Source organism: Meles meles, chromosome 20, assembly GCF_922984935.1.
Source record: "Meles meles chromosome 20, mMelMel3.1 paternal haplotype, whole genome shotgun sequence".
Classification (NCBI taxonomy): Eukaryota; Metazoa; Chordata; class Mammalia; order Carnivora; family Mustelidae; genus Meles; species Meles meles.
The window spans coordinates 17,960,705-17,983,527 of record NC_060085.1 but is presented as its reverse complement, the minus strand read 5'-3'; the positions used below and the strand labels follow the sequence as shown (position 1 = coordinate 17,983,527).

The following is a 22,823-nucleotide window of genomic DNA, read 5'->3' as shown; positions in this document are numbered from 1 at the left end:
GGGAATCTAGCTAGGTCAGCCTGAGTGTCCGCTGGCGTGACGGATCGTGGGGCTGGGGTGGGGGCCGACGGGGCCGGAGGGTGGCGGGCAGAAGAAATAGAGCCCCTTGCTCGACCTCAGTGTCACCCTGCCCACCCCATCCCCCATCCTCCCACCCCTGAGCTCCCTGTTGGTTTGAACCAGATGATTCCTGAGCCCTAAATCATCCAGTCACAACTGATTGATTTCCTTGCTTGAAAATCTGCCACTGTGTGGATTCACAATGGGCGTATCAGCTCTAGCCTCCTCTCATTAAGTAGCACAGCCTGGGTGCAAGCTCCGTTTTCCATTTCGCTTGTGAGAACATTTTACTTTTGTTCAAGTGGAAAAAGAGCCTTTTAAAGCTGGCTATTTAATATTCTTTTCCGGTTCTTCATGTTTGCCCCAATCTTGCTTCTGGTCTTCTCTTTCTGTATGTGTGTGGGGAGAATTTGTGGGGAGAAGGGAAAGGAGAAAGGAGAGACTTGCGCTTAATAAACAACTAACGGTCCCAGTCTTTGTGGCTGCCTTCTGTGTCCTTCCCTGGCTCTGCTCTTCCCCGTCCGCCACCTCCCCCCCAGCACCCCCCCCCCCAGCTTATTGTTGGTGGTCTACAAAAGCTTGTTTTCCTCTGAGTCTAGTTTGAGCACAAAGGGCTGTGATTCACAAGCTGCTTAATGGGGATTTAAACCCCGTGTGTTGTCTGTCAAAAATAGCCTCTGCGCCTAATATTTATTTCTCTTAGTATATTTTCATGAAGTTTCTTACTCATTTTCTCTTAAAATTAGAAGTGGTGTTTTCTAGGGGAAGGGGAAGTGGAAAAGCTTTTTTTTTTTTTTTTTTAATGGAGATGGGCAAAGAAGCTGCATATCTCTTCTGTGACTTACGACTCCAAGATGACAAGAACTCGGGTACACTATGCTGTTGCTTACTTCTAGCTGGGGCGGAACTGCAAGCCCCTTGTGGATACGATTGTGTCATCTTCTTGTTGATCTGCTGCGGTCAATCCGGTTCCATGCCATAGACCTTCTAGGCGGTAATGAGTGCAGAGTTTCATTTATTTCAAAACAAGTTCATCCTAGTTCACGCTGACAGAAGTTCATGGTGGTAGAAAAAAAAAATCAAGTAACTTGCAAACCTCAGTGACCTACCCACCTCATAAAATATTTAAGCGCCAACTCTTAAGTGCAAAACACCATGTAGGTAAAACTAGACAAAGATTCATTTACTTCCTGTGCTTCCAATCTGCCAGTTACTATCTAGGCACTGGATATTGTCGTTAGATTGTCAGGCAAGTTATGATCTAATTGGGGTGGGGAAAGGGACTGTGAGAGAGCAATGAATCATGACAGTTACCTGGAGGAGGTGGTTTGGAAGCCTTGAATGTCTAACATTGCAAGGGAAAGCCTTCCAGGCAAAGGAACTCATGCAAACAAAGGTGTGAAGCCCAGACAGCTCACATTAGGTAAAAGAACAATGACCAGTATTCATGGGGCACCCTTGTAAGGATTATTTAATTTCAAAGAACGGAAACACACTCAGAGGAACTCAAATTTATAAAAAGGTGTTCATTGATAGGGAGTCTCAGGGAAGCCAATTGCAGGAAGTGTGGCCGGGCTGCAGCCATTGTGTGCCTCTCAGGACATCTGCTTCGCCTTAAACATGTGTTCCATTCTCTTCCCTTCTGGGAACTGTTTTTTATTCTGCCATCTCTTGCATTTTGCTGCTTTGGTCTGGTCCGCACAGGGCATGGGGTTGCCATGGTTTGGGCTCTGTGCCCCACTTCATGCTACCTTACATCCCTTCTGTTTACCTCATTCATCTGGGGGCTTCTTGGGAGAAGAGTGTGGGTTGAACAAACATGTCCCAGTCATCTGTAAGTACATGGCCGGAAATAATGGGAGGTCAAATCTAGGAAGTTGGTTAGAACCCAAGCTTCAGATGCCCCCCTAAGATGCTTTTTAAAAAGGGTAGCTGCCTATAACAATAAAGGGGCCCAGAGTCAGCTTTAGGATGACTCACCTGTTCTCAGTGGATAAGATGAACTGGAGGACAGATGACTAAAGGCAGAAATTCTTGTGACAGCAGCTTGATTCATGTAGGAGTAGCCGGTGAAATCAGCTAATCAACTCGACTTGAAAACTGGATGTGGAGGGTGACGGAGAGGAGTCAAAGTGGTGCTCTGACACTGAGCCTGGGTTTCCCAGCAGACACACATACTGGAAAAATCCAGCTGAAGGGAGAAGTTCTGTGGATCAGTTATGACTTCTGTTTTGAGCATTCTTTTTCGAAACCACAGGGACATTGATGGGGGTTCGTGGTGAGAAGCACCGTCTGGGTGGGCCGTAGCAGCTTCTGCTTACGTGTATGTCACATGTTCTTCCCTGGGTGACGAGTACTTATGATACAGGTTGAGATGTTAACATGCTTGTATGGTAGGCAGTGTGACTTTGTGTTCGCATTGTTTACCAAAAATCCTGTGCCTCTTGAAAACACTAATGATAGTAAGTCCCGCATTTGGTAAGATACTCTTTTGGCTTGCTCTAGGGGAGAAAAAGACATTAGCATCCTTGTGTGGTTTTAAAACTTTTTTTCTTCTTCATATTTTTTTAAAAGATTTTATTTATTTGAGAGAAGGAGCGTGAGCTCTGGGGCAGAGGGAGAGGGACAGGCAGACTCCCCACTGAGCGGGGAGCCCAGTTTGGGGCTGGATTCCAGGACCCTGAGATCATGACCTGAGCCAAAGTTAGACACTTAACTGACTGAGCCACCCAGGTGCCCCCATATTTTTAAAACAAAGCAAATTCAGTTTTGACTAAAAATACATAGGGTTTCAAACATTAAAAAGTACAGAATGCTATACATTAGGAAAACTTCTACCAAGAGAAGACCAGTTGATTGACTTTTTTTTGCTCCTCTCCTCTGAGTACAGCTAAATACTCTGAAAAGAATTCAGACAATTACAAAAGGAATCTGAAAGGTGCAAATGAGAGGGCAGACTGAGGAAGAACAGTGTGCAGTGAGTTCCCTGGGTTTTGTTTCTAATCCCCATGTACCTGGGTCTGGGCCCTGGGGAGTACCTGCAATCTAGAAGTGCCAACTAGCATAGGTGCCTCTCCCCTCAAAAAAAAAAAAAAAAAAAAAAAAAGGAAGAAGAAAGAGAAAAGAAGGGAAAAAAGAAAGAACTAAAAGCCAACTTTTTCTTGCCAAAAGACCAGGAAAGAGGAAGCCCTATTGCTAACCGTAACCAGCAATAGCAGTGGGCTCAGTCCCACTGAACAATGTTCATGAGGGCCTACCTGTTGCCCATTCCACGCCTGACAGCATCACGATACGATCTACGCCTGGTCCCCCACCAGGTGACAGTGCCAGTGACACCCACAGGCCTGGTATCTTCTAGCTTTCTGTCTGGGAGAGAAGGGGGAGGACATTACCTCCTACAACCTTATCTCCAGCAGCAAAAGGCCAGGTAAGTGCTTCTTGCTTCCAGCAGTTCCTGCAGAATCAAACAGAAAGTCTGCCAGCACCAGGCAGCCAGAGAACAAGTCAAGAGAAACTGTATTCTATGGGTCCAGCATCACTCAGCCCCCACCTAGTGAAACCACCTGGCCCAGGGATGTGCCTTCAGCCCTTGTTAGAAGTACCGTCAGGGACTGAGTGACAGTCTCCTGCAGCCAGAAGAACACAGCAGGCCAGAGTTGCATTACAAGGGCTCTGGAAACTAAATTGTCATTGAAACTGCAGCCAGAACATGCACCCTAAATTTAAACAATGATTAACTGCTAACATACAAAATTAGGACTTTTAAAGCAGCCACTATAAAATTGCTTCAGTAAGCAATGATGAATTATCTTGAAACAAATGGAGAACTTTTAGAAAGTATTAGCAAAGAAATAGAAGTTACAAAAAAACACAAAATGGAAATTATGGATAGGAAAAATAACAATAATCAAATTATAGGGGCACCTGGGTGGCTCAGTGTGTCAAGCCTTTGCCTTCGGCTCAGGTCATGATCTCAGGGTCCTAGGATCAAGCCCCACGTCGGGCTCTCTGCTCGGCAGGGAGCCTGCTTCCTCCTCTCACTCTCTCTGCCTGCCTCTCTGTCTACTTGTGATCTCTGTCAAATAAATAAATAAATAAATAATCTTTTTTAAAAATTCTAGAACGTGTCTGATGGGCTCAGTAGTACACTGAAAATGTCAGAGAACAGAATCAGTGAACTTGAATACAAATCAATAGAGTTTATTCTGGCTGAACAACAGAGAGAAAATAGACTGAAAAAATACTACAGCTCCTCAGAGACTTTGGGGACAGTAACACAAAATCTAACATTCATATCATTAGAATCCCAGGAGATGAGAAAGAATGTGAGGCTGGACAGCTAGTGGAAGAACTAATGACTGAAAACTTCCCAAATTCGTCAGAACACCGAAAGCTGCAGATTCAAGAAACTGAATGAACCTCAAAGAGAAAAATTCAAGGAAGTCTCCGCCAAGACATATGATAATTAAATTCTGCAAACTAAAGACAAAGAAAAAAAATCTTAAAAAAAAAAACAGAGAGAAATTACTCATTAGCTGCTGGAAATAGCAGTTCAGATGACAGCGTGATTCTTACCAGAAACCTTGGAGGCCAGGAGGAATTGGCACATTTTTCAAGTGCTAAAGGCAAAGAACAGTCAACTGCAAGTTTTATATCTGGGAAAACTGTCCTTCAGGAATGAAGGGAAGGTAACTACATTCTTAGAAGAAAACCAAGAGCATTGTTGCCAGCAGATCTGCCCTTAGAGAAAGGCTAAAGGAAGCTCTCCAAAAAGATAAGATACCATAACAGGAGGAGGCTTGGAATTTCAGAAATGAAGGAACAATGAGAACAATGGAATGGATAAAAATGGAGGTAAATATAAATGGGTTGTCCTTCTCATGAGTTCTAAAAGTCGTATTTGATGAGCAAAACAATAATTACAGTACCATCTGATGTGATGCTCCGTGTATGAAAAGGAATACCTAAGACATGTTTAAAAGCGGGGAGAGCAAAACATCCTAAATGGAAAACCATACACTCAGAAGCAAATAGTTAAAACAGGATTTTACAAAAATGTTCAAGTATCATTTTTTTCCCCTCAAGTAACCCACAGGAAGGCAAAACCCTCAGGTGGCCCCAACCTCCCACCCCTGACCCTTCAAAACCCCAATACAGCTGGTAAACCTGGAACAAAACTGACAGCTAAAAAGAGAGAAGACACAAACCACGAACAACAGGAATAGATAGGGATATTACTACAGCTATTCAAAGGATAAAAGTGAACACTAGGAGCACCTTTACAGCCCCAGATTCAATAGCTTAGAAGAAATTTCTTGAAAAGCATAGATTACCAAAACTCAACCTAGGTAAAATAGATAACCTGAATAATCATTAATAAAATTAGATTTTTTAAAAAATATTTTTTATTTATTTGACAGACAGAAATCACAACTAGGCAGAGAGGCAGGCAGAGAGAGAGGAGGAAGCAGGCTCCCTGCAGAGCAGAGAGCCCAACGCGGGGCTCGATCCCAGGACCCTGGGATCATGACCTGAGCTGAAGGCAGAGGCTTAACCCACTGAGCCACCCAGGCGCCCCTAAAATTAGATTTTTTATTTAAAAATGTCCTGAGGGATTCACTGTAGGGGTTTACCTTATATTTAAAGAATAATTAACACCAGTTTTACACATTCTCTTCCAGAAAATATGAGAGGCAGGAATACTTCTGAGTCATATTATGAGATCTGTATAAAACGAGACAAAGACAGTACAGACTATTGTCTCCCATGAACTTAGATACCAAATATTAGCATCATACCCAGCAATATGTAAAAATTGCAAACAACAGCCTAGTGGAGTTATTCCAGATACGTATGGCTGGCTCAGCCATCAAAAACCAAACCAATGTAAGTCCATATCAGCAGTCTAAAATTTCATAAGCATAGAAATGGATTCAGCAGAACCCCAACACCCATTTATGATAAAACACTCATCAAAGGTTAGAGGGAGAGTGTTCTTAACTTGATCAACTTCCTTATCTACAAAAAACCTTCTATACCATCACGCTTAACAGTGAAATACTGAGTGCTTTCCCCGTGACACTGGGAAAGAGGCAAGATTGCCTGCTCTCACCATCCCTGCTTACTTGAATTCTTGAAGTTCTGATTAGCGCAACAAAGTAAAAGGGAATAAAAGGGTGTTTAGATTAGAGAGGAAGAAATCAATTGGCTCTCTTTGCAGATGACACGATTGTCTATATAGAAAATTCCAAGGAATCTTTGAAAAAAAAAAAAAACTCCTAGAACTACTAAGTGTTTCAGCAGGGTCACAGGCTAGAATTAACTGCATTTCCACGTACTGACAGTGATGCCATCTTCATAAAAATCCTGTGCCTCAGTGTTTGGAGCTGCGCTCGGTGGGCAGTGAGCGAAACTGTGGTGGAGATGTACTACGCAGTATGGTCAGTAATAAAGGGGAACGAACCACTGATCCGTGGAGCAACACTGATGCCTCTCAGAAGCATTACGCTGGGTGAAAAGAAGCCAGACACAAAAGGGAACATACTGTGTGATTCCATTTATGTAATATTCTTGAGATGGAGAGCAGATTAGTGGTTGCCAGAGATTTAAGGATTAAAAAAGGAGGGGAGGGGATGGCTCTAAATGGGTGACATGAGGGAGCCCTGTGGTAATGGCACACTTATCTGTCCTGATTGTTAGGAGTGGTTATGTAAAACTACACGTGCTGAAATTGCACGGCACTGTGTGTGTGCGTGTGCACATCTCACGAATGAGTGCACGTGGAACTGAACACATGGGAGTAAGCTCTGCGGACTGTACCGATTCCCATGTCCTGGTTTTAATAGCGTGCTGTACTGCTGCAGGAGGTGGTAGTGGGGGAGGCGAGGTCAAGTGTACACACATTAAGTTCCTTCCAAAGGCCTTTTTAAAATGCACGCAGAAGTGTATTTGCATTAGAAATGTACCTTGCCACCCCCTTCTCTAGACGTATTTCTTACTAGTTTCGTATTATCTTACTATTCTGCACCTTACTCTTTTTCTTCATTTAATAGAGATGGTTCCATATTGGCCATGCTTTATTTTTTCAGATGCAAAGATTGCATTGGTATTTCTGCCACGGTGCTGAAATCATGTTTCTTTTGTTTTTTGTTTTTTTTTTAAATATTTTATTTATTTATTTGACAGAGTGAGATCACAAGTAGGCAGAGAGGCAGGCAGAAAGAGCGGGGGGGGGGGGGACGCAGGCTCCCTGCTGAGCAGAGAGCCCAATGGGGACCCATCCCAGCACCCTGGGATCATGACCTGAGCCGAAGGCAGAGGCTATCATTTCTCTAAAAAATTGGGCACCTTTTCTTACTTTCGATTTTTATTTCTTCTTCTGGAAGCTGTGTTCATAATCGTTGGGCCATTATTCCAGTGGGTTGTTGGCTTTTGTGGGAATTAGTGATTTGTAGGTGTAATTTATACAATAAGCTGTTTGTCTTTGATATGATGTTCAATTTCTTTCCTATTTATTGTCTGCTTTCTGACTTTGTTTTCCCCCCCCACATTGACTTTTTAAAAATTTTTCCTTAGACCGATCTTCTGTGCCTTTGGAATTTTGTGCCACTCAAAAAGGTCTTCGCCACACCCAGGTTATAAATTTCATGGTATTTCAGTGCAGTCGGGTGTAGCCCTATTGAAATCTGGAGTTACCTCCCCACAGTGGTGCTGCTGGGCCCAGCCTTAGGCATAGACTTTATTTCTGGCCTTGGGTCTGATTTCATGGGTCTTCTCGGGCTTGGAAATCTGGGTCACTGCTAGAACCAGATCAGGTTAATCTCACATCCTCCATAAAGTGGTGCTTTGCAGGGAAAGGAAGTAAGGGGAGGACATTGGATGATCTTCTGGCTCGTGTCCCATCTTCAGCAACCTTTATTCCAAGAGATAAACTCTGGTAGAAGAGGTTTTTGTCCCATGTGCTCTGGGAGTTAGTGCTTAGGTGACAGAACCCCTTTGCCGGTCTCCAGGGAAGGGAAACCAAACTTTAAGGGCTGTTGCCTCCCATTGGTCATTTGTGCAAATCCCACTTAGGTTGCTTCTCCACAGGGACTGGCTGCCTGCATCTCTGGAATCTAAAACGGCCCTGTCACAATGAGAGGAACTTGGGAGTCTTGTCCACATTTCAGAGCACAGCCCTGTGGATTTTCTTCAGAATGCAGTGCTAGTCAGTGGTCTCTCTCTCCTAAGACTTGCTTTTTCTAAATGGGTATGAAAAACATCTGCTTAGCATGACTTTACCCCCACTTAGGAATAAGTAAGCCAGAAGAAGGCCGGCCTGCTGGGAGTGTGACCGGAAATGACATCACCGCCCCTCCAAACAAGGAGCTCCCACCAAGCCCAGAGAAGAAAACAAAGGTAGGCACCAGAGTGGTGGGTTATCTTCTCTGGCTACCATTTTTTAAAACCCCATCTTCTGCTATTATTGCTTGAATCATGAAAGAAATTTCTTTTTTCTGAGCTGTTAGTAGGCCTTCTCCAATTTTGGACATTCTTAGAAAATATTTTATATTCCTATTTTACCATAGTAGCCTAACTCAACCCTTACAATCTCTGTCTTTGACCCCATGATCTTAACTACGTGTAGAAATGTTCTGTAGGGCTTATTTCTGCTCCCCTTTACGGCAGCAATAATGGGATGTTGCAGAACTATTCAGAAATAGATTCTGCAGTCTTTGCTTGTAAAAAGGGAACTCCGATTTTTAAGGTGGGTCAAAGCTTCAGGCACTTTCACTGGTGCTCATTGGCGAGCACAAGTGACACTTCATCAAGGCACAAATAATGACCATTTAATCACTTGCTAATGACTTTGCTTCATAGAATTTTTGCAGCCACCAAAAGTTAGTTGCTTGTTTAAAGCGTCACTGAATTCAAATCTTCAGGCACCGAACTGCTGGAATTTGCGATGTTGTCATTAAGAGTGAATTCCCAATTTTCTCTATCTTTCTCACGGCTTCTTTTTACCCCTTACCGAGCTCAGAAGAACAGAATGCTGCTTTTCAGTTGCATATATCCTCATTGCTTATAATTTTACTTTGAATTGTGCAATTTATACTTTTTTTTAATTTGTTTTTATTTTTGTCTGTGTGTTTGATGTTGACTTTTTAAACAAAACAAAACAAAACAAAACAACACATCAACTTAAAGCCTTTGGCCACCACTCAACCTGCAAAGACTTCAACATCGAAAGCCAAAACTCAACCCACTCCTCTCCCTAAGCAGTCGGCTCCCACCACCTTTGGTGGGTCGAATAAAAAACCTATGAGCCTCGCTGCAGGCTTAGTGCCGGCTGCCCCACCCAAACGCCCTGCTGCCGCCACTGCCAGGCCTTCCACCTTACCTGCAAAAGACGCAAAACCCAAGGTAAGTAGCCACCTAAGCCCTGTGCCAGGGAGACGTTCTCCCCGCAAGGGTCCTATCGCTCTCATTGCTACCTGGCAGTGTAGTCAAGCTGGTGGAACTGGGGGAAGGGGAGAAAGGTCACTTGCAAATCTTGGGGGCTCACGATGCAGCCATAACATCTGAAGGCCTTTTAGACTTTGTACCTTTCCTTTCTCTGCTGGGAGGCAATACTGCATCTGCCTTGTCTTCTTTTCCTTTCTCCCAGCTCCCCCGTAGTACTCTTCCCCAGTTTGCGCACTTACTAGCCAGTTCGCCCTCCTCCAGAGACTGTCACATACTTTTTTTGGGTAGAGTTCCCACATCAGATACCTCAAATTTGCTTCCTTGTCGTTCTCTTTAATCGTCTGGCAGAAGTGAGTTTTGCCTGTTACTTCTTTGAATAAGGTCTTCTAGCAGACCTCTGTAGATTCCAACAACATGTGACAACTTCCTTTGCTTTTGACACTGGGCCTCTCTCAGTAGGCTCCCCTGCGGGTTTTCAGTTTCCCAGGTCACCCACACATAGCTGCCTAGAAGCTGGTCAATTTGGAGAAGTCGCTCCAACAGGATCGTTCTAGAAGGGCCGCTGGAGTCTGTGGCTGCCTTCCTTAACGTCTTGTTTCATTTGCGAAGGGCTTTTCAGTCAGCTCAGTGTTACTGGTTAAATTCATGGTGGGCAGTAGTTGCTGATGTTAAAATGTTAGTGTATCATGTTAGTGTATCATGTAATCTTGTAAAGAAAATCGGTGGAACCTAGGAATTGTAGTCTAGGTTGGAACCTGGCCAACAAACTGAGAAATCCTGTCACAGACTAAGAATGGTAAAATATATAGCTCTCTGACCCTCCTCATTTACCCAGTTGACTGCTTTCTTGATCGTGAGAAGACAGCCTATTAGCATGAGAGGGCAGAGGAAGGGCGACTGGAGCCCTGGCACCCAAAGTCCTAGAGCTGATGGAAGCTGGTGTAGGAGGGCGGTGTCTAGTGAAATTTCACTCTGCAGTAATAATCATCATGAAAGTGTCCTCTACTGGTTCCTTTATAGAAGCTAATTCCTTTGATTGTCTCTCCGAACAACCCATGATGTGGGTATTAGTATTCTCATTTTATAGCTCAGTGAAATAACATTCCTAAGGTCCAGTGCTAGTAAGTGGCAGAGGCAGTATTTGAACTTGGGACTGACTCTTCACACTGATGTCCAGGGCCTCTGTCAACATTCTTCTTTCATGGCTTCTGCCCTACAGCTTTCAGACAGCATTTTGAGAACAGCTAACCTTTTTGAAAAGCTGATCTGCCTTCCAGTTATTACCACTGTTTGTTTTTTAGATAAGAAACAGATGAAGATATTTTGGGAGCTTGATTAAAAGCTAAAGTCTAATGAAATTTATTTTTATCCTTATTTTGGTAGAAAGATTGAAGAAGCAGACAAAGGTGGGGGGGAAACTTACTTAGAAAAAATAAGTAGATCCAGGATTCTGGTAGAGAAGAAAACGGAGATTGAATTGCATTCTCAATTCAATTCTCAGTTGAATTAAATTGAGAAGGAGCAGCCTAACCGCAGTTACGGACGCAGGCTGGTTCTGTCGCCAAAGCCAGGAGCCTAAGTCTGAATCAAAGGTGTCACATTTTTTTAGAGCTTTCTATCCCTTATATCTTTTTTCCAACTCACCGCTATTACTAGCAAAATAAGACCCTACTAGATTATTCTGAATCGTAGCCCGAATCTTGAGAATTTGAAGGAGACCTTGGAGAATGTCTGGTTTATACTCAGATTTTAGAGCCGATGGGAGGGATCCCTCTGCATAAAATCCTGTGATCTGTTCTGAACAGAGCTGGCAGCTGAACCCAGTTCCTGCCATACTCAGGGACTTCATCTGTAGAAATGGTCATGACCCTGCACTTTCAGGACTTGACTTTAGTTGGATGCCAGCCCTTACATTTCTGAGCACCGTCTTGACCGATTTTCCATTTAAGCTGTATGGTGCTTGTCCCCACCAGCAGACGGCCCTGTGTGGCCATTTCTTGTGGAGTAAAAGCGGGGTCCGCTGTGTCTATGATTTGGTTTATTCTCTTGAGTAACCTGGTACTTCTGTTTCCATAGAAACCGGGCTAGATTGATTCCTTCCCTTCCTTACTAGTGAGGATGTTCCCTGGAAGAGGAATTAGAGTGACCCAGATGCACTTGCGTGACTCTTCCCTTTTGCTCTCAGTCACAGCTGGGACATCAGTGCTTCTCCCGTCTGGTGGTCAGGCCTGCCTCCTCCAGCCCCTAACACTGCATAGCATCAAAGCTGGTCCTCAGAGATCCTCCGTTTGATCTCCTTTATCCAGCTGAGGAAGTAAAGCCCAGAGAGGCTCTGTGATTTGCCCAGGAACACACTGTGAGCTGGGGGCCTGACTGGGGTTAGAGCTCAGGCTTCTGATCTAACTGGCGAGGGCCAGTGTTCTCGCCACTTGCAGCCCTAACCCCGCATTCACAGGGTGCATCTTAGCCAGAGGGATGCCTGAATTTGATTGAACTTAATCTTTAATTTTTTGTATTCTGTATTTATTTACCTTTGGTCAAGTGACTAAATACTGATGTATTTAATGTATTTAAATACATTAGATCCTGAGACAAGCTGCGTCCGCGATGTAGTATCCTTTTCCAGTTTGCTCATTCTCACTGGTTCAGGCTGGATCCAGATAGTTAGGCTCCCCGTTTGCTGACCCCGGCTGACACAGAGCCCTGCACAGCCCATTTCTCATGTTGTCTGAAGGACTTAGATCTCAGAGCAGCGTAAACTGTTGCCGGGTTTCTGGGGTCCGCCAGCTTCCCAGGGCTCTTGCTGACCTGCAGTTCTTATCCCCACTTCCCTGTTACCAGCCTGCTGCGGAGGCAAAGGTTCCTGAGAAACGGACCTCGCCGTCCAAGCTTGCCTCTGCTCCAGCCCTCAAGCCTGGCTCCAAGAGCACCCAGACTGTTCCAAAAGCCTCAGCCGCTGCCAGTCCTGCCTCAGCTGGGCCAAGCAGTCGAAGCCCCCCAACGCCTGTGCCCAGGAGGCCCACCGGTGAGTCCTGTCACCCTTCATTCCTGCAGGAGCCAGTGGGGAGAAGGGCGGGGCCTTGGCTTTGCCACGGTCAGTAGCTCCAGCCAACGCCACAGAAAGCCATGCACCCCTGTTTGTGCACTCTTCTTTCATGGGGTACCTCGAAAAGTGGATCCTTGGTCTCCACATGAGGTTAGCAAGTATGTATATTCAGAAAATTCTTGAGTGAAAGGAATTCTTAGGGATTCCTAGGTAGGATTTACTGTTCCTTTCTTAGTTACTTCACAGCGCTCAGCACATCATGGTCCTGGGCGGACATGACAGGAAATAGATGGTTCGGTTCCACTGGCGTGTACTGATGACCCACTTCTGAGGCCATGTGGAAGGCACTGGCAAGCCTGTAGAAAAGGACAAGACAGAGTGGGTGGCCGTGAATGCTCCAGAGGGCACAGTCTGGCTGACTTCCTCCTCGTTTAGTCCCAGTGACTAGCACAGCCCATGGCCTGAAAGGGTCATTCAGTCATTGCTGAATCAATGAATGAATCTCAAGACTGGATGAGCCATTCACTAAGTCACTTTGTAAGCGCTCAGTGTTAAAACATGCATGTCTGTGCAGCCATCAAGACCGAGGGAAAATCTGCAGACATGAAGAAGACAGCTACACAGTCTACACCAGGTAACACCCCATGCCCTACTTCGTGGAACCCTAAAATAAACCCCTGCCTCTCTGCGGCTCTGAGGCTCCCTTTTGCTCTCTCCCCCTGACCCTGTGTCCTCGCTCACTCCTACCTTTGCAGCTGACTTGAGTCGCTCCAAGAGTACGTCCACCAGCTCCGTGAAGAAAAGCACCACTATCCCTGGGACCGCCCCCGTGGCAGGGGTGGCTTCTAGCCGAGCCAAGCCCACACCCATCCCGCCCCGGCCCTCCGGGACGCCTTCCTCAGACAAGAAGCCCACATCAGCCAAGCCCAGCTCCTCTGCCCCGAGGCTGAGCCGCCTGTCTACCAACGCTTCTGCCCCTGATCTGAAGAATGTCCGCTCCAAGGTTGGCTCCACAGAAAACATCAAGCATCAGCCTGGAGGAGGCCGGGTGAGTCCAGGGAGCTGGGGATCCTCGGCATGCCGGCCCCTGCTGCTTCCGCTGCCACACACACCCCCGCACCCACGCCCCTGCTATCCTCCAGCGCGTCCTCACATCAGACCCAGGCTCCCACCAAAGAAGAAGGGCGGTCGGGACATTGGGTTCAGTGCCAGGGACTTTCAACCTGGGCTCTAGGTCCCAGCAGCAGGCTCTTTCTTCCCATCCCCATCAGAGGGGCTCCTGTTCTGTATTGTGGGGTTTAGGCTTACATTTTTGTTTGGAGGCAAAAGGGTTCTTCCCCTTAACAAGACAAGCAGAAGAGGACTGTGAGACCCTGTGAAGGTGGGAGACCAGACGTGCTCCCCACCCTACCCTGTCTGAGCGGCAGGACCTGTAGGAGGTGGAAGCTTTGATGTGGGGAGGGGAGGCTTCTTCCTGGAAGAGGAAAGGGTGTCCTCTTGTGGCTGTGGCCGTGACTGGGGGGGACTCGCCGTTGCAGGCCTCCCACTTTCCTAATCAGAAGGGCTGCCACAGGGGGTTGTGACGGAGGATGGCAGGGCAGGCCCTGGCGCTTCACGCTTCAGGATTTTCTGGTGGCATCCATCCCAGAATTAGCAACGGTCAGCTCTTCGCAACGGCGGGACTTTGGTATATGGAAAGGTGGTGGCGAAAGTCCCAGTCCAAGTCCTTGGAACAGGAACCTTCTCATTTCCTATGTCATTCTCTAACAATAATCCACCGCCCCTCCCACACGGGGTAGGAGAGTTTAATTTGCTTCAACCCCGAGCCTTTAAATAATTGAATACAGGGTCCAAAATGAGGCAGAATCCTGGTACTTTGGGAAGACAGTGATGGCAAACTGAGGTTAGTCTGGAAAAAGGGCCTGAGAGTTGCTTTGACTAAGAGGCTGCAGCTCTGGTGTGCCCAGACTGTGACCCATCTCCCCCTTCTGGACTCTCTTTAGCCTTTCCGTGGGCAAACAGTTGCAGGTGGTCTTGGTGGAGAGTTGAGTGACTCGGCCTGGTGATCAGATTATTTTCTGTTCCAACATAGCTGAGTCGGGTGACACTCCCAGCCGCAGTTGCAGCTTCCTGTGGACAACGGCAGCTTGCTTGGGGTGAAGACATTTGAGTGGGACAGCATCCTGATTGGAAAACACACACTCCAAAGAGAATCCCTAACTCAGCCCTCCTTCCTGCCTTCTCTCTGTGAACGCTATCTTGAGCTCTTCCTTGGGTCTCAGGACTGGACTGCAGCTCCTCCTCCCTGGCCGGTCTACCCTGGAAACTGGTGGTTTTTTCCTAGGAGCACAGGGTGACCTGCTTCTGCCTGGTGGCCTGGCCTGGATTCGAGTCCCCTACAGCTTTCTTCCCTTCTTGGCATTTGGGCTCTTATCCTCTTGGTTTGAAATGTGCCCTCCCTTTATCTCCATCCAGGCCAAAGTAGAGAAAAAAACAGAGGCATCTGCTCCGGCTCGAAAGCCTGAACCTAACGCAGTCGCTAAAACAGCCGGTCCCATTGCGAGTGCGCAGAAACCACCTGCTGGGAAAGTGAGTTTTATTTAGACTTTTACCTCTTGAAGGTGAAAGATGACAAACTGTTTCTTCCAGCCTGAGTCACTTTCCCTTCTGCACTTTCTTCCTGTCCTGAACTAGTTTCTACACTGCCCCTGCATTCCCTCCTCTTTGTTTGATGACTCAGCCATCAGAAAAATTCCTGTATTAACCCTGACAGTTAACGGAGTTGGGAGCCCGTTACCCTCTGGGGAATATTTATTCAACCAGATAACATGGATCCAAAGACCTTCAGCCACTTCCTTCCCACTGACCTTGATGTGAAACCCCACCCGTTTGCAAGGGAAACATGCACACCGAGCACCTAGGTCCTGCCTTAGGGAGACATGGCATTGGTTACTCTCCAGCACCTGGAGCTCTGGTGCTTTAAAGTGACCCAGAAGGCCCCTCACATAACATGCTAAGGAGATAGCTTCATTTGCTCTGGTTCCCCATGTCCTCTCCTCACTGAAGGTTCGGATAGTCATTCCCTCTGGAAACCCACTCAGCCTAGGGCTTGCACAGGTAAGCAGAAACTCTAGGTTCTTTCCTCTTTGCCTCCACATCCTGGAACCAGGCCCCTCCTGCCTGCTGTGGGAACTTTCTTCCCTTAGCTGTGGCATGTCGGTGGTCACTCCAGCCAGGGCCCGCTGGAGGGGCCTAACCTCCAGCTCTCAGGGCCCAAGGTGGGCAGTGTTAGCCCAAGGAACCTGTACGATCGGTGAGGCTTCTAGGTGACTCCTAGAGGTCCTGTGGGCCTCTGGTTCAAAGCAGGGTTTCATTAGGAAACAGTTTGCTAACCAGTTACTCATCACTGACATTGTAAAGAAGGCACAAAACTGTGAGGTATTTGGGTCGGAATTTCTCGTGGTCGATTTCTCCACTGTGTGGAAAACTCTTCAGCTTGGGGCCTGCTTCATTTGTGAAGGGCTCTGAAGCAAAGGAAGGAAGGAAGCTGGCAACTGTTTCTTTTTCAGAAGGCTCAAAGAGAATTCTTTGTTCCAGCCCTTAGAGCCTGGGCCTTTGTGTGGCTGCATTCCAAGGGGAGCCATTCAGAAGCGCTACAGTGTGCTGTGTCCAGTCCCCGTACCCACCCCCGCCTGCCCCATAATGCATCACTGCAGCCCTGCTTGGAGCCACTTCTCTTCGCGCTCGAAACTCAAAGAGCACAGGAGCGGGCATGTGGAGGATTGAAGGAAGTGTTTTTACCCTCTAGTTGAAAAAAATCTAGACCAGAAGTTCACCCGTCCTGTGCTTTCTCCAGGCCCGAGACTAACAGGCTGCTGGAGTGTGGAGCTGCCGATAACGTGGCGTGTGCTCCCCCTGGCGTCCAGATTCCGCATGGCAGGCCCAGTGGCCTCTGGTCCATTTGCATTCATAACTGAGCTATGATGTCCCTTCCTTCCTGTATCAGATCTGTGCCCTGTGAGCCAGATGCCCGGTGCTTCTCGGAGCAGCCTTTGCTTCCCAGAGTGGGGTCTGGCTGCCGCAGTTCCCAGCCCCAGCTTTAAGGGAAGGGCCAAGCTTCAGTGAGGACCAGTCTGATGAGCAGGACCCTTGCAGAGAGGAGTCCCCGGACACTGCGTCAGCTTTTGGGGAGAGAGCAGGTGGGAGAAGGATCGGGGCTGTGCCGGGGTGGGCATCCGGGGCCTGCTGCTGCCTGGGCCTCTCGAACCACAGCCTGGCCCCAAGGACCAGCAAGGAGGACCATTAGCCCTTCTGCAATCTCTGCTTCTGTCCTCGTGTTGTCTGTTCTTGTCTTCACTCCCTCTCCCGCTTCCCTCAGATTCCTTCTCCCGTGCTTCTCCACAGCTGTTCTGCTGCAGGTGGGCCGGAGCTGTAACCCCACTCTGTTGGCCGCTGTGATCACATGTGGACTCCCCGTGTCGGTTCTAACCAGCCCTCTCCCTTTGTGTTGTTTTTTTTTCTGTTCTCTAACACTCCAGGTCCAGATAGTCTCCAAAAAAGTGAGCTACAGCCATATTCAGTCCAAGTGTGGTTCCAAGGACAATATTAAGCATGTCCCTGGAGGTGGTAATGTAAGTATGAGCTCTGGACAGCTGGCGTCTTGAGGCACAGCCCGTGGGCACCCTGGGGAGAGGGCCACCTGCCCACACTGACAGGGCCATGGCAGCCTGGCCCAGGGGCTTCCTTCCAGACATAGGCTAGCGGAGTGAGGGGAGGCCTCAGTGTCGCGGTGTGCTTAGACTGGCTGTGTCGGGGAACCCCTTAATAAAACAACCCAGTGACTCCCACTTGGCATTCTTTCACCCCTCTTTCCTGTCTGCTCTCTTTCCCCGACTTGTCGCCTTTCTGAATCCTTCCTCTCGTGTTCCCTCAGCCGCTCCTTTTCTTTGTCCTCTTCCTTCTTCCATCCACACGCTCCTTTATCATGCTGCCCTTCTGTGCCAGCCCTGAGCTCTGTGTGGGGGACACAGGTGGCTCCGGCTGACAGGGGGGCCCTGGTCTAGCGTGAAGAATACCTCTTCGCTCTGCACGTGTCCCCGTGACTGTGCAGAGGCAGATGTGAGTCCAGCACGCGCTGGAGGGGTGGGTATGTGGAACGGCCTTCACCTTCGCCGCTCCTCACCCGCTTCTCTCCCCACCGCAGAGGGAGCGAGCCCATCCTGCTCCGTCCTGCTCACTCTGCTCTTCTCCTTCCTGCCCAGAACTGGCCTGAGTGCTGCTCTGCTCGCCCTGTTCGTTTTCAGGCTCGGTCCCTCCTGCCCCTTCAGTGGCCGTGCCATCCTGCCCGTGGCTTACCAGCACTCCCCCACCCCACCCCCAGAGGCTCTGCTGTGAGGTTTCGTCTCAGGGCATCCCTTTTTTGCTCCACACAAGCCCCCTGACTGCATCTCCTTCGAGTCACTTCCCCACCGGTGGCTCTTCTGGCTTGGGCAGGAATGGCAACCTGGACACCCGGGGTGAGGAGGCAGCCGGCTGCCTTGGGAACTGGCCCCGGCGCTGGCCCGACAGGAGCCACTGGTGTGGGTGAAGCGTTTAAAGACAGTATCTGCTTCAGGTGATAAAGATCCCGCTTATGAGGGCCCCAGGTGGGCACCGGCTTTAGCTTTCCTTTTAGGCTTTGGCCTAGATGAAGACCGGTGGGCAGGAGAGTCTGAAGGAATCTGTCACTGTGTGTGTGACAGAAATGCACTCGGTATGGCGTGCGGTCTGCGCACGAGCTCAGGACATAGGCATCGTTCGCCACCTCCTGTGCTCTTCCAACACTGCTTAAGCATGATTTCAAAAGTTTTTTAAAAGCATTTTTTGAAAGATTTTATTGATTTATTAGAGAGCATGAGCTGGGGGAGACACATGATGACAGAACAGGGGGACAGGGATAAGCAGACCCTGTGCTCAGTCTCATGACCTGAGCCACAGGTCAGAGCTGGCCGCTGAACCAACTGAGTCCCAGGCGCCCCGTAAACGTTTTATTGTGGGGCGAAGCCCCCTTAGACAGCAAGGCACCCGGAAGCCGCCTGGGAGCAGTGTTTGGGGGCGGCAAGAGGAGGGTAAACGGCCTGGACGGAGGCACTGTCCTTCCTTCCCTCAGCCCCTCCATGAAGCCAGCACAGACACACGTGCAGTGGAGAAAGTGTGGACCCGCCGTGCAGGCTGAGCCGTGTCCCATGTCACACACAAACCTCGTCCCCTCCTGGATAGAGATTCTGAGGCGGACACCCGAGGAAAGGCCTGGAGTAGGACCCCAGTCAGTGCTCCAGAGCCCCCCGCCACCCGTACACACGTCCCCCTTGTTGGGAGCCAGGACACGAGAGGGCAGGGAGCAGAGCAGATTTTCCCCCGATTGAAGATTTTGGGACCGTTTTTCTGTCATTTCACCCTCCTGAGGAGAGACCTGTGTGATGGGTTCTTACAGACCTGGTGGCTGTGTCATCTCAGCCTCTACCACTGCCTGCGGTGGGCTTCGGAGTGTCACAGGCCGGGGTCGTGGGGGCACAGATGGTGCGAACAGCTAGAGCGGGGTGCGGGGCCTCCGCAGGTGGCGGGGCAGCAAGAGGACCACAGAGGCGGCGTGGCTTCCGCTGGAGCAGCATGTCTGAGAGGCACATGTCCTAGGTCAGGGAGGCGTCACGTGCCTCCCTAAAGCACCAAGTGGTGGCTAGTGGGCGGGGGGCTGGGGCAAGTCGGGGAGGATTATCTGGAAGGGACTGTGCCTCCTCTCCGTGCCAGCCGCCTCGTCTCAGATGCAGCGGGCCTCATTAAGTGAGGGGGACACAGTTACACTTTTTAAAACTTGAAATTGTAGAGAATTTTCAGATACATACAAAAATGGGAAAAAAACCACTACGGGGAACTGGATGAAACTTTTACCCAGCTTCCTTTATTATCCTTGTGGCCAGCCTTTTCTTTAAGTGATCTCTACACCCAGTGGGGGTCTCAGACCTGTGACCCTGAGATCAGGAGTCGCACCGAGCCAGCCAGGTGTCCCTCCTTGTGCGCAGTCTTAGATACATCGTTCGTCTGCAGATTCTCAGTTTATAACTTTAAAAGATGAGAACTCGTCACGTGTGTGTGTGTGTGTGTACGTACGTGTGGTAGGACTCCCACTGACATGTTAAACAGGTTTGCTTATTTGAATCAGGATCCAAGTAAGGCCCATAAACTGTGATTGGTTGATGTGTCTCTTGTCTTAAGTTTCTTTTTACTCTGCAGGCCCCTTTCGGGTATTTTTCATGTGTAAACCAAGTCGCTTGTCCTCGAATCTGGATTCTGCTGATGACGGCCCCATGGTTTCATTTAGTGTACTCCTGTGTCCCTTGATAGCCTTTACATTGACTCAGGTTTGATCTCCCCCACCCCCAGATTTTTGCAAGACTTTCATAAGTCGTGGTGGTATTTCACGTTGCGCTTCCCTCTCTGGTTCTCTCTCTCTCTCTCTCTCTCTCTCTCTCTCTCTCTCTCATCCTTTCTCTCCCTCTCTCGGGTGGCCAGTACCGAGAGCCATGCGTTCAGTAGGGGTGCACTGTGCTCCTTCCTCCTTCGTCCGCTGGCTGGAGCATGTCTGTAAAGCAGAACTGCCCCCTCACCAGCTGTTGTTTACTTGAGGACCAGACAAGAAGTAAACAAGTGGTGGTCTCAGTGGCAGAACGCTGGCTCAGGAAACGCGTGGGCTCTAGACCCGGGCCAGTGAGCCCCGTCACTGCGCGCGGCTGTCTCAGGCTTGGCACGAGATGAGCTTGCCACCGCTGCTGCAGGACACATCTGTCTGGGTTCGGTGGCTGCCAGACGTTTGGAAAAGCACTTCCCTGTGTTCTCGTTTCAAGAGAATTGCAGCCTTGTTGGAAATAGGAGACAACGTGGAGGCTGTCGTTTTGAGGGTGATAAGTCCTTCGTAAATGACGACTGAACGCGTGAACCGCTTAGTGTCCTGTTGATGCTACGTCCCTTCCTGATGTGAAGAAGAGGTGGAGTGAAGCTAGAGCCCGGGAAGGCTTTGAGGAAGGTGGCCCTTGAGCTGGGCTTTGAGGGACGGGGAGGAGAACGCAGTGGGCTTGCCAGGCGAGGGGGCAGTATGAGCAGCGAGTGACAATGGCTGACGCAAGCTGAGGGTTACGGGAAATGACTCTGCGACCGGCCCTGGGCTGTAGGCGGGCGTAGGAACATGCAGTCGGCATCGCCCGTGTGCTCTTGGAGGACAGTCAGAACCGTATTTCCTCACGCTGATGAGAGGGGGAGGGTCCTAGAAGGTGATGTGACCCCGGGTGCGGCACCTGCTGGCCTCCCTGGGCCCCTGCCCGGAGGACTTGACTGCAGTGGAAAGCTGGGCTCTTCCACAGAACCGGGGAGCAGCTGGGCCACTCACAGGACCCTGGAATCTTCATCCCAGAACCCGGTGCCCACCTGTAGATGAAACACAAGCCCTCAGTCCCAGTAGCGAAGTGCTCACCCCAGCGGGATTCCTGTCAGATAGAAGGCTAGTCGTCCTTTGATGACTCCCCAGCGGTGAGTAGGAAGTCAGGGTAGCCAAAGCGTCATGGAGCCTGGAGGCTGCGCTCTGTCGCTGCAGCTGTGGACCCGCGGCTGCTCGCATGGGCTCTGCACCCAGAGAGGGTGAGGGGCCTGTCGTGCAGGGGAGCGTGAGTTCCCTGAACAACGAGCAGAGCAGCAGAACTGAGCAGTGTTCTCGTATAAATCAGCAAAGTTTTGGTGGTGGTGGTGGTGGTGGTTTTTGTTTTAACTTTGATCTGCACATCTTCTATGCAGAACGTCCTCAGGGCCTCAGGTTCTGGTTCTTCGGGTCCTCTTGGGATCCCGTTTTCTTCTGAGCAGCTGCCTCTTCTGGTTTAGGAATGGCCTGCCCCCTCCAGTCAGGAGCAGCTTGGGCAGCAGGGAGAGCGCCGTGTGGGCTCACCCAGGCCCCGAGCCCCCGGAGCTCCACGCCCCGTCTTAGTGGCTTTGTTCTCCTGTTCGCTCTGTGACCAGGGAATCTGACTCCCACCCTTTCAGTTCAGCATGACTCTGCCTCTCTAAGCATGGGCAGTAAGAATTCAGCACTGTCTTGGGGCCACCCACCCTGTGTCCGGCCCTGCCATTCGGCCTGGGCCTGCATCCCACCTCCGCCCCTCCTCCATGGTGGGGACGGCGGCGGCGTGGCTCCTGCAAAGGGACTCCTTTCAGATACTTGGCGCCTTTTCTTATGCCTCCCCTGGATGGCCTGGGCCATTTCACATGTTCTTAAAATGAACGTGAAGGTTTGAGCCTCTTGATTTGCCTGATTTTGTAGGGTTTTCTGGGTCAAGTGAACAGAGAGCCATTTTCAGAGATCACTTCAAAACTGCTTACGAGAAGAGCGTTGTTATTGTTTTTAATGGGAATGTCCAGTGCTGGGAGGGGGATGTGGCCAGACAAACACTTCAGCTCGGTGGTGGATGTCCGTTGTCACATTTCTAGAAAGCAGTTAGGTCCCATGGCTTAAGAACCTTACTACATACAGTCTAAACCTTTGGCCAGGTGACTGAAGTTCTGGGCATCCTGCCTACAGGGTCATCAGAATTGTCACTTCTGTTCACAAAGATATTTATTGCTGCCATGGTGGGTTGTTTTTTTTTTTTTTTAAGATTTTTTTGTGGGGAGAGAGAGGAGTCGGGGTACAGAGGGAGAGAGAAAGTCCTAAGCAGACTCCACTGAGCGTGGAGCCTAACATGGGGCTCGATCCCACATCCCTGAGGTCATGACCCAAGCTGAAAGCAAGTCAGATAGATGGCGCATCCAACCAGCCGTGCCCCCTCGGTGCCCATATTGATGCCACGGTTTCGGTGGTGAAAAATTAGAAAAAATCCAAATGTTCGATATCAGACATGGGTTAGGTTTATGTAAGATCTTGAGGATAGATTATTATATGTGGCCCCTCTTTACAATTCTCAACTTTTGTGGGAAAACGTCTGTAACATGAATGAAGCAGGAGTACGCATCCTAGACAGATGCTGTGTGGTCACCCAGGAGGGACACACGCACTGAGAAGAACTGGCAGGAGAACATGAAAAATTACTCCAGATTTTCTCTGAGCAAGGGGTTAATGGGTAAGATTTCAGGTGGAACAAAAGGACACTTTAGATTTGGATCCAGACAAATGGGAGAAGAGCTGCCCAGCAGGTGCACCGTTGCGGCGGGGAGGGAGCGGCCCGGTGTGTGTGGGAACACCGCTTCGGTCCGCCCG

At 49.1% G+C, this 22,823-nt stretch overlaps 1 protein-coding gene across 10 annotated transcripts in view; it reads left to right on the top strand.

The window, feature by feature from the left end:
• Positions 1 to 22,823, top strand: part of MAP4 (microtubule associated protein 4) — a 185,666-nt gene that overhangs the window by 156,640 nt on the left and 6,203 nt on the right. For 4 of the 10 annotated variants that reach the window (XM_045992048.1, XM_045992047.1, XM_045992055.1 and 1 more), the window contains 7 exons: positions 8,351 to 8,457; positions 9,247 to 9,462; positions 12,346 to 12,529; positions 13,125 to 13,184; positions 13,306 to 13,598; positions 15,026 to 15,139; positions 17,089 to 17,181. In XM_045992048.1, the coding sequence (XP_045848004.1) occupies positions 8,351 to 8,457; positions 9,247 to 9,462; positions 12,346 to 12,529; positions 13,125 to 13,184; positions 13,306 to 13,598; positions 15,026 to 15,139; positions 17,089 to 17,181 (1,067 nt within the window). The remainder of the gene's footprint in view (positions 1 to 8,350; positions 8,458 to 9,246; positions 9,463 to 12,345; positions 12,530 to 13,124; positions 13,185 to 13,305; positions 13,599 to 15,025; positions 15,140 to 17,088; positions 17,182 to 22,823) is intronic. The other 6 variants (XM_045992052.1, XM_045992049.1, XM_045992050.1 and 3 more) reach the window with 6 other exon arrangements.